The following is a 16,079-nucleotide window of genomic DNA, read 5'->3' on the forward strand; positions in this document are numbered from 1 at the left end:
ATTTCCCGGGAATTTTTAAACAGGAGGTTGGAGAAAAACGCTGACATTTGGATTCAGATAGCAAAAAAATCACTGACTACCCCTGTAAATGTTGAAAATACCTTAGGTTCCCATGAGAAATAATTACCAAATGAATAGGGCTTTAGTCTCACAAAATTCCATGGGAAACACTGTGGTAAAGGCAACTGTGATCATGGCAACGAGCACAATGAATAAAGTTTTCCCTTATGATTGATAACACCATCACCGAAACACCTTTGAACAACTTATATAAAGCAAATATCTAAAGATTCTTTAGAGATGAGCAAGCTGATGTAATGTAACACTGATTCAGAAGTACTCAATAACAGGAATTTAGTCTGGAAACAGTAAACCAATTAAATTGATAATAACAGAATCATCCTGGTGTAAGTATTAAATTGTCTTTTATCTTTGTAGTACTACAAAACAGTACAGATTACTGTGTGCTTTTAAACAAGAATAAGTGTGAGCTGATAAATTATCAGACAGCAAGCAATGTATGTTATTTATAAAGACTTACTACGTATAACAAAACTTTTCGCCAAGATATTTTTATATGAGGAGCTCAGATTCAAAAATTAGATAATTATATTAACCGAATGCTCTTGGCACGTATTATATGTGCCTCAGGCTATTGTTGGCAGAATCTATTAAGAATCTGATAAAAAAAACTATCTTACAAGAAAATATGTTGGGTTTTAGAAGTTTGGCACCTGGGCTCTTCATATGGTCCTCATACACTGTAAAAAGTTTTTAATAATTACTTCTACTGGTAACACCTAAAAAAAATTCCACTGAAGATTTTACTTTAAGTTTCACTTTTGCTTAAAATTTAAGTTGAATGAATTTACATTTTTTAGATGTTACCAATTGAAGTAATTTTTAAGTTCCAACTTTTTAGTACATGGCAGCATATGCTGAAATGTTCATAATGATGGTGAACAGACTGTTTATTAATCTGTCTATAGGTTTTGTGAGTGGCAGCGAATGGACAACCTGACATTTACAAACAGCCTTCTGCTGGTGGAGGGACTGAAAGTTACACCTCAGTCATCTTATCCTGTCTTTATTCTGCTTCTGTTAGCTTATATCTTTGGAATGGGATGTAACATTATTCTTATAATTCTCATTTCAACACAGAAGAATCTGCATCACCCTATGCATTTTCTGTTTTGTAATCTACCACTGAATGATATATTAGGTACCACTGTCATGTTCCCACGCTTATTACAGGATATTTTAAAAGAAGCTTCTGAGCGATATATAACCTATGTTGAGTGTGTTGTTCAAGCTTATTTTGGGCACATATTTGCAGCAGCATGCCACTATGTGTTGCTAATAATGGCCTTTGACCGATATATAGCTATATGTAATCCTTTACGATATTCATCCATTATGACAAATAAAATGGTGATTACATTATCAGCATCAGCTTGGGGGCTGGCAGTATTTTTAGTGTCTATTATGTTAGGCCTCACAATACGTCTCTCTCGCTGCAGATATAAAATTGACAATCCGTTCTGTGACAATGCTTCACTGTTTAAACTGTCATGTGAAGATGTATCTGTTAATAATGTGTATGGACTCATTTACACTGTTATTATTTTTACCTTATCACTTGGGTCTGTATTTTTAACATATTTCAAGATTGCTACTGTGTGCATTACCAGCAAAAACAAAGCGCTCAACAGCAAAGCCATAAAAACCTGCAGCACTCATTTAGCTGTTTATTTAATCATGTTGGTATCTGGATCCAGTGTGATTTTTCTCCATCGTTTTCCTGAATACTCAGACAGCAGGAAAATAGCTAGTATTATTGTTCACATTGTACCACCAGGATTAAATCCTTTAGTGTACGGTTTACAAACCAAAGAGATAAGAGAAAAAATTGTTAAACTTGTTTGGCATAGAAACCAAGTCATAGCAAATAAGTAAATAGTGGTTTGGTTTCCCGGACAGGGATTAGACTATAGTCTAGACTAAAATAAATTTAAGAGCTGTTCAAACTGAAAACAACTTACACTGAAATATTTTGGAAATACATACCTTTGGTTTGCATCAAAATGCACACAAGTAATGTTTTAATAAGGCATGTTTGTTCAAACTAGTTATATTTTCGGTAACACTTTACAATAAGGTTCATTAGTTAACATTTGTGTAATGTATTAACTAACATTAACAAACCATGAGCAATACATTTGTTACAGTATTTATTAATCTTTGTTAATGTTAGTTAATAAAAATAAAACTGTTCATTGTTTGTTCATGTTAGTTCACAGTGCATTAATTAATGTTAACAAGATTTTAATAAAGAATTGGTAATGGCTGAAATTAACATTAAAAATATTAATAAATGCTGTATAAGTGCAGTTCATTATTAGTTCATGTTAACTAATGTAGTTAACTAATGAACCTTATTGTAAATTGTTACCATATTTTCTAATTAAACGTAGGCCTAATCCTGGTTTAAGATAATCTCTGTCTGGGAAAACACCCCATAATGTTTTAGTTAGGTATTAAAAATTATCTGTATAATATATATTATATTACTGGACATTTCATGTACATTTTTTGGCTGAATGAAAATATAAAGTGATCTGTGGTTATTGATGTGATCCAAAAGCAGAAATTATATTTAATCTAACATTTCAATTTTTTTCTCAAAGAAATGATCAACAATATTCTTAACTCTTCAAAGCACACAATTAACTTTATTATTCTATATTTGTAGACATTTTGCCTTGGGCGATTTTACTTATCTGAAATTAAAAACGTTTAATATTTTGGGGCGGTTTCCCGAACAGGGATTAGACTAGTCCTTGATTAAAAAAAAGTAAGAGCTGTCCAAACTGAAAACAGCTTGCAATGACATATCTTAAAGAACATCAGTTTCCTTTGTTTTGCCTGAAAATGCACACAAGTAATGTTTTTAGTAAGGCATGTTTGTTAAAACTAGTCATATTTCCTAATTAAACTAAGGCCTAGTCCTATGGAGGACCACAAGAGTCATGCAAAATGTAATAAAGAACTTCAATTTTTAATAACTACCTGGACAATAAAAATAGCAATTAATAGATTTGTTTAAAAATTCATTAATTAATCTATAAATAAATAGACAAAGTTACAAAAAAAATCATTATGTAACATTTTATTAGGCAATAAAAAATGAGATTATAAAAATAACATAGAAATGAAATATTAATCCATTAATAAATAATTCAAATTAATATAACAATTTATAAAAACAACATAAAATACTCAATAAGTTCATCATTTTAAATTGCATTTATAAATTCTTAATTAAATAATGGAATTTCAAATTGTATTTCAAAAAGCGATTTAAAAAGAGAAATAAATAACTGGATTTATAAATTGAATTACAAATACAGGTTTAAATTAGGCATTTAAAAGGGCATTTCCGTTTGACTTTTCTGTTTTCATTTCCCCGTTGGTTCTCCTTATTCTTTTCGCTATTGGATTTGCTTTTCGTTTTAGCCTCTCTATTTAGCTTTTCCGTGACTCTTTGGGTCCTCATCTGAGATCTATAAATCTGCGCATGACGTACAATCAGAGCCAATCAGCGAGCTTGTTACATCCTCCTGGCCATAGCTAATTTGCATTTCTCATTTGACCATTTGCAAGGACCCAAAGAGTCACGGAAAAGCTAAATAGAGAGGCTAAAACGAAAAGCAAATCCAATAGCGAAAAGAATAAGGAGAATCATTGGGAAAATGAAAACAGAAAAGTTAAACGGAAATGCCCTTTTAAATGCCTAATTTAAACCTGTATTTGTAATTCAATTTATAAATCCAGTTATTTATTTCTCTTTTTAAATCGCTTTTTGAAATACATTTTGAAATTCCATTATTTAATTAAGAATTTATAAATGCAATTAAAAAATTATGAACTTATTGAGTATTTTATGTTGTTTTTATAAATTGTTATATTAATTTGAACTATTTATTAATGGATTAATATTTCATTTCTACGTTATTTTTATAATCTCACTTTTTATTGCCTAATAAAATCTTACATAAATGATTTTTTTATAACTTTGTCTATTTATTTATAGATTAATTAATGAATTTTTTAACAAATCTATTAATTGCTATTTTTATTGTCCAGGTAGTTATTAAATATTGAAGTTCTTAATTACATTTTGCATGACTCTTGTGGTCCTCCATATAGTCCTGGTATTAGCTAATCCCTGTTTGGGAAACCACTCCTTTGTGTTTAACACATTCCCATTTAATTGTTTAAAACTATGCACAGTATAAGTGTTTTGATATTTAAAAAAGCAAAGGCAATATCTATTTTGAGGTTTAGCTTTTATTATATGGCAACTGCAAATTTTCCTATAGATTTCAATAAAAGTAATGTCTGTTCACATATTTATCAACTTATTTATATATCCATAACAAAAGAATGTGTAAACTAATCAGATCACAAAAATACATCATGAGCACATTAATGGGCTCAACTTTTTTCTCACAGCAAAGTACTGCTGTCAATCTGTCCTAAACTGTGCCAACATGCAGGGCCGGCGTCAAGGGGGGGCATTCGCGGGCAGTGCCCGACCAAACAGGTTGTTGTGCCCCCCCCCTACAAAGTTTTTTATAAATTTAATACATATCAAGAATAATTAAAATAAATTAAACATTGAATGTTTCATGACTTTTAATGTAATCAAATGAGGAAAAAATAGTTGATATAGGTTTTCTTTTATTAAAATAGACCAGTTTCTCTGATTGGTTGTATTGCCGGGTCTCATGCATCATCAGGCTTAAGCATATTTGTGACTTGATACTAGCAACGTGTTTTTTCGCGGCATTTTATGGATCGTGTAAAATATGGATATTAGAACATTTAGAACGAACCAGCACCGCCTGCTTCATCTTCATGCAAACACAGACTGGCTCAAACTCAGACATTAGAGGTCGAGGTGGAATTTACAAATCTACAGGACACTGTTTTAAGGAAGTTTAATGTTTGTACATGCTGTCTTTAGCTATTTTAAAGGTAAGTTAGCGTTGTTTTAAATTACATAAGCTTAAATGTGAAGTGTGGCTATAGACCGTTAACAGCATTACGACGTGATTATGGTAAAGCGGCTTTTTTAAAGCTAGGATACGCTCATTGCGCTGTGCTATGAAACCCATTCATTCCAATGGCTTGCGCCGCGCGAGGGCGGTTTGTTGCGTCAAGCAAAGAGCGAGCGCAGCGGAGCTCAGCTTGCGCTCACGCCGCGGTCGAAGTTCAGTAGTTTTGCGCATAGTTTGTGGTCTTTTGCTCTTTATACGGGAAATGAGCTTAACTTTTGCAAGCCTTTGAAACACGTGCAAATGATAAACTTTCACTATTTAAGCGCATGCGAGCCGAACCGTGGGTCGATCACGGTCACGGATTAACGTCGATCTGTCACACCACTAACACAAATTAAACATACTGTATATAATCATGCAAACATACCTTTATCTTGCTCTTTTTTCTCATCCTCGGTCCTTTTCTTTGTTCTCTTTTCGGCCCCAGAGGGATATATCCTTTTTTTTGACATGTCAAATGGCTCATCATTGTTTACAGTGAGTGACGACGTTGTGCACTTGCGCGCCGACGCGCAGGTGTCTATGTTGCGCCTGACTAAAACGCTAGCACTGCAGACACATAGTTGTCTGCAAATCATAATTTTCTTGTCTTTAATTATTCATTTATAAATTCGTATTCATTCATTCATCCATTTATATTACCTGTTTAAGTTATTTAATTGTATAAAAAATAAAAATAAAAAAAAACGATTGGGGCGGGGGCCCCCTGGTGGCCAGCGGGGCCCTAAGCAGCCGCTTGGTTCGCTTATGCCTCGGGCCGGCCCTGCTTGACTCTGGCGATTCACCTGACTCGATGGCTCAGACGGCTCAGATGATTCAGATTAATTGGCTTGAGAGACCTCTTGAGGAACAGATGAACAGAAAGCAGACCACACATACCACAGAGCCATGGCAAATACAGGGAACACAGAAGTCAAAGGACACAACTCAGATGCCACAGAGACCACAGAACTTTAAACAACTGGACTTGGGATCCCAGCCGCCTGTACAGACATCATCTGGGTATCCGCCAGACTAAACATTAACTGCTGGGTCCTGGCATGAACTGGAAAGGTAGGTGAGGCGACCACCTTGTGAAGTGGCTCGGGTGTGGCAGCCATTTTGTGAAGTGGCTCAGACATGGCGGCAGCCATCTTGTGAACAGGTGCGGGCATGGCGGCCATCTTGATAAGTGGAGTAGGTATGGCAACAGCCCTCTGGGGAACAGGTGTGGTTATGGCAGTGGCCCTCTTAATAATTGGTGCAGGTATGGTAGTAGCCATCTCAAAAACAGGTGCAGACTTGGTGGTGGGCTTCTTGGCAAAGGGTTTCCTTCTTATTTCCAATTTTAGACAGAGATACAGGCACGGTGGTGGCCATTTTAGGAACAGAGACAGGCTTGGTTTGAACTGGTTTTGGCGACACAGGCATGGCAAGGACAGGAGTAGACAGGGTTAACATAGAGCATACAAGTGTCTGTGGGTGGTCTGGATCTCTAGCCCACGGAGCCTGATGCCTACTGCCCCCCCCCCAAAAAAAACAAGGTGTCCTCATCAACTGGCCCTATCGTAAAAGGGGAGCCACAAAACAATAACACGGCATCAATAAACTGCTCTAGCGACCAGTTGGGATCCTCACCTGTGAGTTTGAGACTGAAATCATCATCTAATCCAGACCAGAAACAGTACTTTAACATTTCATCATGTCCGTTAACAAATTCACTGTAATACAGAAATTTCTCGACATACCGTTCTATGTCACGACCATTCTGGTATACGAAACAAAGTCTGTGCAATTGATCGATAAAGGTACCTGTAGGTGTATTGTGAAATCTTTTAGTTTGGTCCATGGTTGATGTAGTGAAGTTTACCGGGTTGGATGTAAAAAACTGCTGTATCTTGTTGCTGGCGAAGTATTCATATACGTGAGAAGCGGTTTAGATCCAAATGCAGCTTTATTAAGGGACATCCAAAAACAGGCAAGGGTCACACACCAGGCAAACATGTACATCAAAGGTAATCCAGTTACAAAGTCAAATATCCAGGCAAGAGTCATAGGCAGGCAGCAAACAATCATAAACAAAGTCCAGGCACGGGTAATACACAAAGATCACAGAGACAGAGAAAAAGGGTTAGGCTTGGTATGTTGACAGTTCAAACAATACTTCGCAATGTGAATGAGTTCTGAGTGAGCTTATAAAGACCTGGGGCCTACGTAAGTCTACGTAAGTCTACGTACGCACAAAAGCCAAAAAGTCATACACCAAAAATTATGAAGACTTCTAAAACAAAGCAATGTTCCCTTTATAAATCACAGATCACCTGCAAGTGTGCATACATGAATCATCCTAATATCTCACCCTGCAAGCCCATTCTCCCATCAAGTTTTTTTTTTATAAATCACAACCTTTGCGTGGGAACTGGTGTACGCACGTTTCCAGCCCCATTTTGTGCGTACTCATGCTTTATACATAAGGCCCCAGGTGATTACAAACAGGATGCAGGTGTGATGAACCAGTTTGTGCAGGAGATCATGGGTATTGTAGTCCAGAGGCATATGTGCTTGTGAACCTTCGACGGACATCAGAGGGAGCCATGATGACTGTGACAACACCAATGCCATAATTTCAGGAAAGATTTGGTTGTGTTATACTTACATTCTGTGCGGTCGAATGGGTCACGGGAATCCGGAACAGAACCCAGATGCAGACTAGAGTGAACACTTAACACGGCTTTATTAAACAAACACAAGAAAGCAAAAACCCATGAGGGGGCAAAACAACAATACAAAATATACTGGACACAAAACTAACTAGACTAAGACTAAACACAAAAAAACTATACTATGACTCAACAATACTATTTAGACAAAGCTAAGACAATGGATACAAAGAAAAGGTGTTTTTTTTAAAACGAACGAGCACAGGACAGCAAACACAATTAAATAGGGGAGCAAATAATGAGGGCAACAGGTGACATAAATCAAACAACAATAATAGGATAATTAACGAGGAGACAAGGGGGCAGGGGCAGGAGATGAGACACAGCCCCAACAAAAGGTCATGTGTTACCACACAAAACATGGCCTGTCATGATCTTGCCTTAAGACCAAGAGTAAAACAAGAACAAGAGGGCAGAATCATAACTACCCCCCCTTAAGGAACGCCTCCAGGTTACAAAAGGAAAGGAAGGTAGGGACGGAGACTGCAGTCCAGAGGGTGAAGTTGAAGGCCTGGGGCGAGGAGTCCGGGCAGGCTTGATAAGGGTTTTAGGAGAGACTGGCTTGACAGGTAGCAGAGACAAGACAGAGACCATGACAGGGGGCACTGCGGCCGGCAGCGGAGACGAGACAGGGAAAATGACAGGGGGCGCTGCAGCTGGCAACGGTGCAGAGACAGGGGGTGCTGCAGCTGCCTGTGTTGCAGAGGGCGAGGCAGGCTCTGTGGAGGAACCCTGTGTCTAACACTGTACAACATGTAACAGATATGCGCCATTACATGATCACGCGTCCTCGTTTGTAAACAATGCGAAAGTTTTTCAATCCGAAGTGTGCAGTCTGCTGAGGTTGCTTATGTAGGCTGAACTGCACAAGCCATATTACATGATAGCAAATATAAATGAAGACAAATTACTTACAGTTTCTTCAGGAATATATCCTCCTCCAGTGCGTCCTCCATTGTTCTTCTTCTTAGGTAACGTTAAAGACAAACGCTTCTCTTCCTCAATGTCTAGACATAAATGAAGATCTTCCTCACGTGTGTGTGTAAAGTTTATAATCCAAACATGCGGTAAAGTCTTTAAATCTGATCAAACTTTACTTCTTCGGTTTGTTATTGTGTTGAGCTGCTCCTCATTGCCATGTCAACAGCGTGTACCGCCTGTGGGCATGACCGAATTAAAGATAATGAAGTCAGCCAGGAAAAACAGTTCTCTCTTAACTTCAATGCAGATTATATAAACAGGCATTATTTGTTTTCGATTATAATTAGCTTGTTTAAAAATAGACATTTCAGGCTTTCTTTGGATATGTGTATCAGGTTTGTGTGACAAGTATTCAAGGAGTTTCAACTGATTTTTGTAACGTGTTTTGAGAGACAGCTGGCGGAGACAGAAATGTCTGGATGCACACCCTGTTTATTTTAAGTGTTTGACAAAAGCACAAAGATCTGTTGTTATTGTGAATGTACACATATTAAAGAAGACCCTTTACAGTTTCAAATGATGTCAAACACGTAAGTGTATGATTATTAATGATGGAGTATTTTAAGTTGATTCTGCTATGATAAGGAGAAAACGCGTCCCCGCGTTTTTGGACCCCTGGGGGTTAAGAGGGGGGTACTGTCATGATCCTGTCTGCCCTGTATGTCTTTTTATGTGTTTCATGTGACAGGGTCATGGCTGCCCTCACTGTTGTTTTGTGTACCTCGTGCTCTCCTGTCTTTAGTCTTGACCCCGTCCCCTCATTTCCTTGTTAATTATTCATTATTAGTTTACACCCTTCACCTGTGTGTCCTCGTTCTCTAGTTTAGTTCTTCCCTATTTGAAGCCACTGTGTTTGATGTCATGGGTCCTGTTTTGGTTTGCCTTGTTTTATGTAATCATTTATATTCTTGCCTTGTTTACCCCCTCAAGGGTATTTCTGTTATATAATAAAAGTCTTTTTGGTTGAGAGCTGTCTGCATTTGGGTTCTGTCCTCCACACTCATGACAGAATGATCCGACCATTCTAGAACCCAACAGACAGCTCTGTTTTTTTATTTTGTTTACCAAGTTTAGTTTCGCGTTAAGTCTGTTCCTGTTGTCTTGTTTGGTGTCTGTGTCCTGGTATGGTGATCTTTGCCCGAGCTCCCAGGCGGCGAGACGTTAGCCCGCGTTCCTGTTCGTGAGCCGCAGGTCCCTGGAGGGAGGACCGCAAGAAGGCATTCCTGTTCTGGGAGCCACGAGAATCTGGGCGGTGAGACGCAAGTGTGCGTTCCGGGATGCTGAGCCACAGGTGCCTGTTTCAGGATGGCTGTCTTTGTGCCGGTTCTGGTTGGGGAGCAGAGGAGGAGTTCCTGCTTCCCAGACAACGTGCCGCAAGTGCAGGCTTTTTGGAGGGAGAGTTCCGGGTGCCTGTTTCCAGTTCGGCGAGCTCTGCGGGAGTATTCCCGGTCTGCGAGCCCAGCAGGTTCCTGCCCGTTCGCCGAGCTCTGTGGGCGTGTTCCTGGTTGGCGAGCCCCACAGGGGCATGGCTGGCCGGTGAGCCTGGAGCGGTGCAGGATCCTGTGCCCACCTCCTTGCGGAGACTGGAGTCCTGCTTCATGTCTTGGGGTCCGGATCCCTGACACTATCTTGCCTTGTGGACTTTTATATTATGTCATGTAGGGATCGACCGATATGGATTTGTTTCATAAGCCTTACCCCGGATTTCCACCAACTGCGGAGCGGCTGCAGATCGGCTCCGCTGCGTTACGGTTCCGCACTCCACCGTCCGCCAATACCCACCAGTTCCGTGTTTGTTGCAGAGCGGCTGTGTGCCGAAGTGACGAGAACCCATGAGGTCTCGCAAATTCACGTGATGGTCGCGCAATGTTTAGTTCTGTGTCCGCCCATTATGACGTTTTGAGGGACCCGCCGAGATCAAAACACGAGATCTTGCGAATTCAGGTATGATCACGCGATAAAGTCATGGCTCCGCCCTGCGGCAAAAAATAGAAGCTCTGCGTATTTGTTCAGGAGCGCTGCGGATGCCCCCAGCTGTGACGGATTCGGAACGCAGTCAGTGGAAAACACACATTGACTTGAATAGAAACGGATTGACTCTGCCAGCGTTCCGCAGTCGATGGAAATCCGAGGTTAGCCGATGAACAATACATGCTGACGATTTTCTTGAGCCGATATTTGGAGCCGATACTGATTTTGCTCACTCAATTTACATCATAAAAATGACACGATGATGCCGAATATTACAAGTCTCAATTAAATCAAGTAACATTTATTAAACTTTAAAAAACTATATATAACAAATAGTAAAAACAGGTGAGGGTGCTATGGAACCATGAAATGCACTCTTCACAATGACGAGGAACTATCAGCAAAGGATATTGATTTCTAGCACTTTACTACTACAAATATATATACAGAGAAGAGAAATAAAAACCTGCTTTGTCCAGCTACGATCAGCTGTTAGGCCGAGCTTTCGAGGTTATGGAAAGGTTGGTTGTTTTTAGTAGGCCTGTCACGATAACAAATTTTGCTAGACGATAAATTGCCTCGGAATTTATCGCGGTAGACGATAACATCATAGCTGCCAACTCTCACGCATTCGCCGTGAGACTCACGCAATTGACCCCATTCTCACGCTCTCACGCCACACATCCATTTTCTCACGCAGGCTCGTGCCCACCATTTAGATTCCCATTGAGTTTAATACAAGACATTAAATAATTTTATAAAAATACCTAACTGTAAATACTGTAAAACGCCTATCTCTATCTGGCGTGCCTCAAACAGCATAAAGCGCTCGTCAAAGTCAAAATGATGCGAAGGCGAATCAAATCAAAGAAGGTGGAGTTATTGTCTACAAATGCCGAAGCGCCAGCTACAAACTACAGAGAGCGAGTGCGCGGCTGCGCGATGGTGAAAGAGCAACGCACGATGTAAGTAGCTAAAGCAGTGCTCACAGTATTGACACTTTTATATTTTAGCGTACCTTCACTGTCTTATGTGCCACCACTTCTCATGGTGCTGGTACTTTGCTGCAAAGAGTCAAAGAGCATTTCACTTTATGTGGCGCTGCGCAGGAAGTTCGGCAGCGAGGACATCAGAGTACCGCGAGAGCAAGTCGAAATGTTACAAAAGGGTCCGCCTTTACCTTTGCTATCGCGTGACTCTGATGTCATACGCCGATCAGTCAGCTCCGCACCAGTCGAACACACAAAGCGTCAAGGTCTGGATGAAAAGCAGAGAATTGCCCGGATTCCACGCACGCAGATACCCTCAGAAAACAGCAATTTTAATCAACCATCACTCGCGTCACGTGTGTATGTTTGCAAGCAGTACAAGCCTGCGTGATGTTTGCGGTGACAGGTTTTAATAAAAGAGAAAAAGGTCAATTTATATTTGACATCTATAAACAATAATATATACGAAATATAATTATATGGTCTTGACGTACACATTATCTCTTGCTTTAGTTTAATATAAACTACTAATTTGGTTTATTTGATTGTGACAGTCCCTCTATCACCAATCACAAATCATCACTTTACGCTTCTCTTTCTCACTGGATAAACTGAATCAAAGCTGCTGTCATCTGCAGTTATACATTTTACAGAGACCAGTATTCATTAGATTTTAAGAACTTTTTTGGCACTTTTATCAGAAGGAAAGCATAAGTGTATAAAACAATAGTAAAGACTCTAATCTCAGGCATTTAAACTCAGTAAAAGCTTTTATTTCAATTTAATTTCTAAAATATGATTCGATTTGTATTGAACCATTTTAACGCAGTCTTTTCCAACTATTTAACACAGAAATAGCTAAAATCCACACTATTATCAATTGGCAAATGGTTAGGACTTATATAAAAAATTATTACCACAACCCCCCCCCCCCCCCCCCCAAAAAAAAATCTCACTCCAAGCTGAACTCAGAAGTTGGCAGCTCTGTAACATTGATGCTCCGGGGCCATTATAATAATGCAGATACACCTTTTCAAAGATCTATAAACTTTTATTTCTAAACAATAAGTAATACTGGAACTGGAAGACATTTTAAATATCCACAAGAAATGAACAAAATAACAGGATGATTGCGTTTTAGGTGCATATGCATGTTTGTCGTGTTGCCACTACAAACTGCTACGTTTTTACAACAAATGCGACATGGGCGAGGCTAGACCCTTTTTAGGGGTGCTTCAGCACCCCTAAAACTTGGGGCAAGAAATTTAATTATTCTAAAATGTTCGTTCGTCTTTGACCAGGTTAAATAATGTCCAAAACATACTCCGTAGTTTGTGGTTAAAATGTATAATAAGGTAGAAAATGAAAACCTCCCCCCTTAGCAAATGGTGTCATCCTCTTCTACTTCTCTGTACCTGCATCGCTTAGCCCGTCCGTCATTCAGCGCGAAACACACGCAGAGTGAGAATCAGTTAAAAGTGTTGTGATGCAACTTTTTTGTTCAAATCTTACAAAATGTTTACGTTATGTTTATAATGAGCGAGTACACCACGAATCAATTTTTCAAGCCGTGTCTTATAATGAATCACCATGGTACACGTATAATAAGTGTTTATTTTCGGATTATTTTAGTCCGGCGGGTATCCGCGCGTTGCGGAGTAGCAAAGTACCTGGGTGACTCGTCCATAGACTTAAACGGAGAGAAGTAGCGCCGGTTACAATGTTCTTCCGCAAGACGCATGCAGTTTTGTGCGTCTCAGTGGGAAAGTTGCATGCGTGTGTCTCCGTTGTTAAAGTTTATTGTATGATTTATCGTTAATTTGAGACTCATTTTAACAATCGGGAGTCATGTAAACATGACATCACGTGCGTCTTTTCTGGTCAGTCGTCATGAAAACATGGCGTTTGGAACAGAGTGAAAACAAACTACATATAACTGTATAACACCAGTAGGCTACCGGTAAGTTATGTGTGAAATCACTAACTGTCTGACTATCAAACTAGACAATAAATATTTTTTTAGTTTGTCACATGTAGACTAATATGAAGGGGATAACGTTTTTAACCCTTAGTGCAGGAGTCACAAGTGTTTTGTTTTAGACATAGTAAAGGTAATGGTTCAATTAAAGGACTGTTAAAAGAAAAGCTGCAAATTAACAAACTATTAATAAACCTACCATATGTTGTAGGCATAAAAGTTATAAATTAGGAGATTTGACATTTTGATAAAGGCTTAAAACGATACACTGTATATTCACATAAAACCCACGCTTCTGGTGTAGCCCACATTTTGTCCTGAGACTTTAATATGGCATTAATGGCAAAAATGTGCTAGCTCACCAATAATTAGAAATAAAAAGGTTGGCAAAAAAATGGGTAACACTTTATTTTACGACCCGCAAAGTACCGCGTAATTAAACCGAATTTACAGCGTACCTATTTGTAACAACAGGGTAGGTAACCTGTAGGTATAAGGGAATAATATTTTAAGTTTGGGGTAATAAGGGGGTAAGAATATGAAGAATTATAAATTATTTATACTCTAAGTATTTTATAACAACAGGGTACCTATTGTAATATTACGTGGTATGTATGACTTAGTCAAGTCTATGGGGAAATTATGTTTTATTTATTTTTTATTGTGAATTTTTCATATTGACTACTGAATGTTGTATACAGTCAATGTCTACGAGCCACATCGGCAAATAAATATAACAGCATATCACTTTTATTTTAGTAGCCTATATTACTTGCTTTTAATAACAAAAGTCCAGCTGATTTAATGTGGTTATCTTTTTTTTAAGGTAAGTACAATACAAATAACAACTTATTATTTACCAGGAAACTCCTAAATTTGCGGACATATTTGAAGTGGTGCTTTGCAATTTATTTACTGTAAACACAAGTATTTTAGCCAAATATAATTTATGAAATGGCAAACCAGAATGAAACAACAGCAGATATCAGCTCCCGCTAAAGCAAAAGACGACTACATGCGTAGGTTACTGCGCAGGTGTAGAGCGCGCGGCCATCTGCAGGAGGTTTGCTGGAACGCGATCCTGAGGTGAAATTTCTTTAAGAGGTTTTAAAAACGTTCTATACTGTGGAGTACGGCTGCGAGTGATGTTAGCAGGTTCCGCATGCTGGATAAGGTGACTGGTTTTGTTAATACATGACTCACGCATTTCAAACAATGTTTTTCAAGAAAGTTGCTAGCTAACGGTAGCAGGTTAGCTAGCACATAAGTAAGCCTAAAATTTATAAACGTAACTGGCTTAGAAAACTCTGTTTCTGTCAAGGCACAGTGAAGAAACATTTACTGAAGGCTTTCATTTATGTTTTTTATATGTAATGCAGAACAGCATTTGTGAGACGACATCAACTCATCATCCGAGTGGACAAGAACACCAACAGAGGAAGCCAAGCCGCAAAAACAATGAAAAATTGTCATGACTTTTTATTTTAAATAAAAGTTATGTGATAATAAACATTAAGTGTTGGCTTAATTATAGTGTTTTAAAGATGTTTTGAAATAAGTTGTTTTAAAATAAAAATAACAATATTCTGTATGTTTATGGTATTTACCCTATAACATTTATAACAAGAGGTGAACAAAGCACCACTTTAGTTTACAGCCCGCAAATATGTGAGTTACCTGGTACATACACAGAACAATCGGGGAATAAGCCCCACTTCAATTTACAGCCCGCAAATATAAGAGTTACCTGGTAACTCCTGTATACATATACAGATCAAAGAGGTACAAGTTGCTATTATTTTTATTGTGTGTTATATTTTATTTGCCGACTTGGCTTGTAGACATCAACTGTAGGCTATACAAAACACTTCATCAGGTAAGTAGCAAATATGAAAAAAAAAAAACATATTACACATAGACCATATTACCCATAGACGTAAGTCATACATACCACGTAATATTACAATAGGTACCCTGTAGTTATGAAATACTTAGAGAATAATTTTCCATATATTCTTACCCCTTTATTACCCCAAACTTAAAATATTATTCCCTTATAACTACAAGTACGTACTGTAGAGGTACTCTGTTGTTACAAATAGGTACGCTGTAAATTCGGTTTAATTACGCGGTACTTTGCGGGTCGTAAAATAAAGTGTTACCAAAAAATGCATCTGAAAACTCATCAGATTGATGCTTTAAAATATGTTATTTAAAAAAAAATTCTAAGGGGGAAAGGGCATGCTCCCGGACCCTAGAGGGGTAATATTCTTCTCATCTTTTTCACCCCTGACCCATTTTCATGCCTGAAAGGTCTCCAAAAAAATCTTTATTTTGG

At 38.4% G+C, this 16,079-nt stretch overlaps 1 protein-coding gene and 1 long non-coding RNA gene across 2 annotated transcripts in view; both read left to right on the forward strand.

The window, feature by feature from the left end:
• Positions 1–1,008: 1,008 nt before the first annotated feature.
• Positions 1,009–1,956, forward strand: LOC135776836 (olfactory receptor 1L4-like). Its single transcript, XM_065287754.1, has 2 exons — positions 1,009–1,356; positions 1,486–1,956. Exons 1-2 carry the CDS (start codon positions 1,009–1,011, stop codon positions 1,954–1,956), a joined length of 819 nt encoding a protein of 272 aa, XP_065143826.1.
• Positions 1,957–11,515: 9,559 nt separating this feature from the next.
• The window catches only part of LOC135776642 (uncharacterized), a 124,496-nt gene continuing 119,932 nt past the window's right edge, over positions 11,516–16,079 (forward strand). Inside the window, exon 1 of the long non-coding RNA XR_010544142.2 lies at positions 11,516–11,739. This is a non-coding gene — a long non-coding RNA (uncharacterized lncRNA). The remainder of the gene's footprint in view (positions 11,740–16,079) is intronic.

The sequence above is a fragment of the Paramisgurnus dabryanus genome, chromosome 18, assembly GCF_030506205.2.
Source record: "Paramisgurnus dabryanus chromosome 18, PD_genome_1.1, whole genome shotgun sequence".
NCBI classification, from domain to species: Eukaryota; Metazoa; Chordata; class Actinopteri; order Cypriniformes; family Cobitidae; genus Paramisgurnus; species Paramisgurnus dabryanus.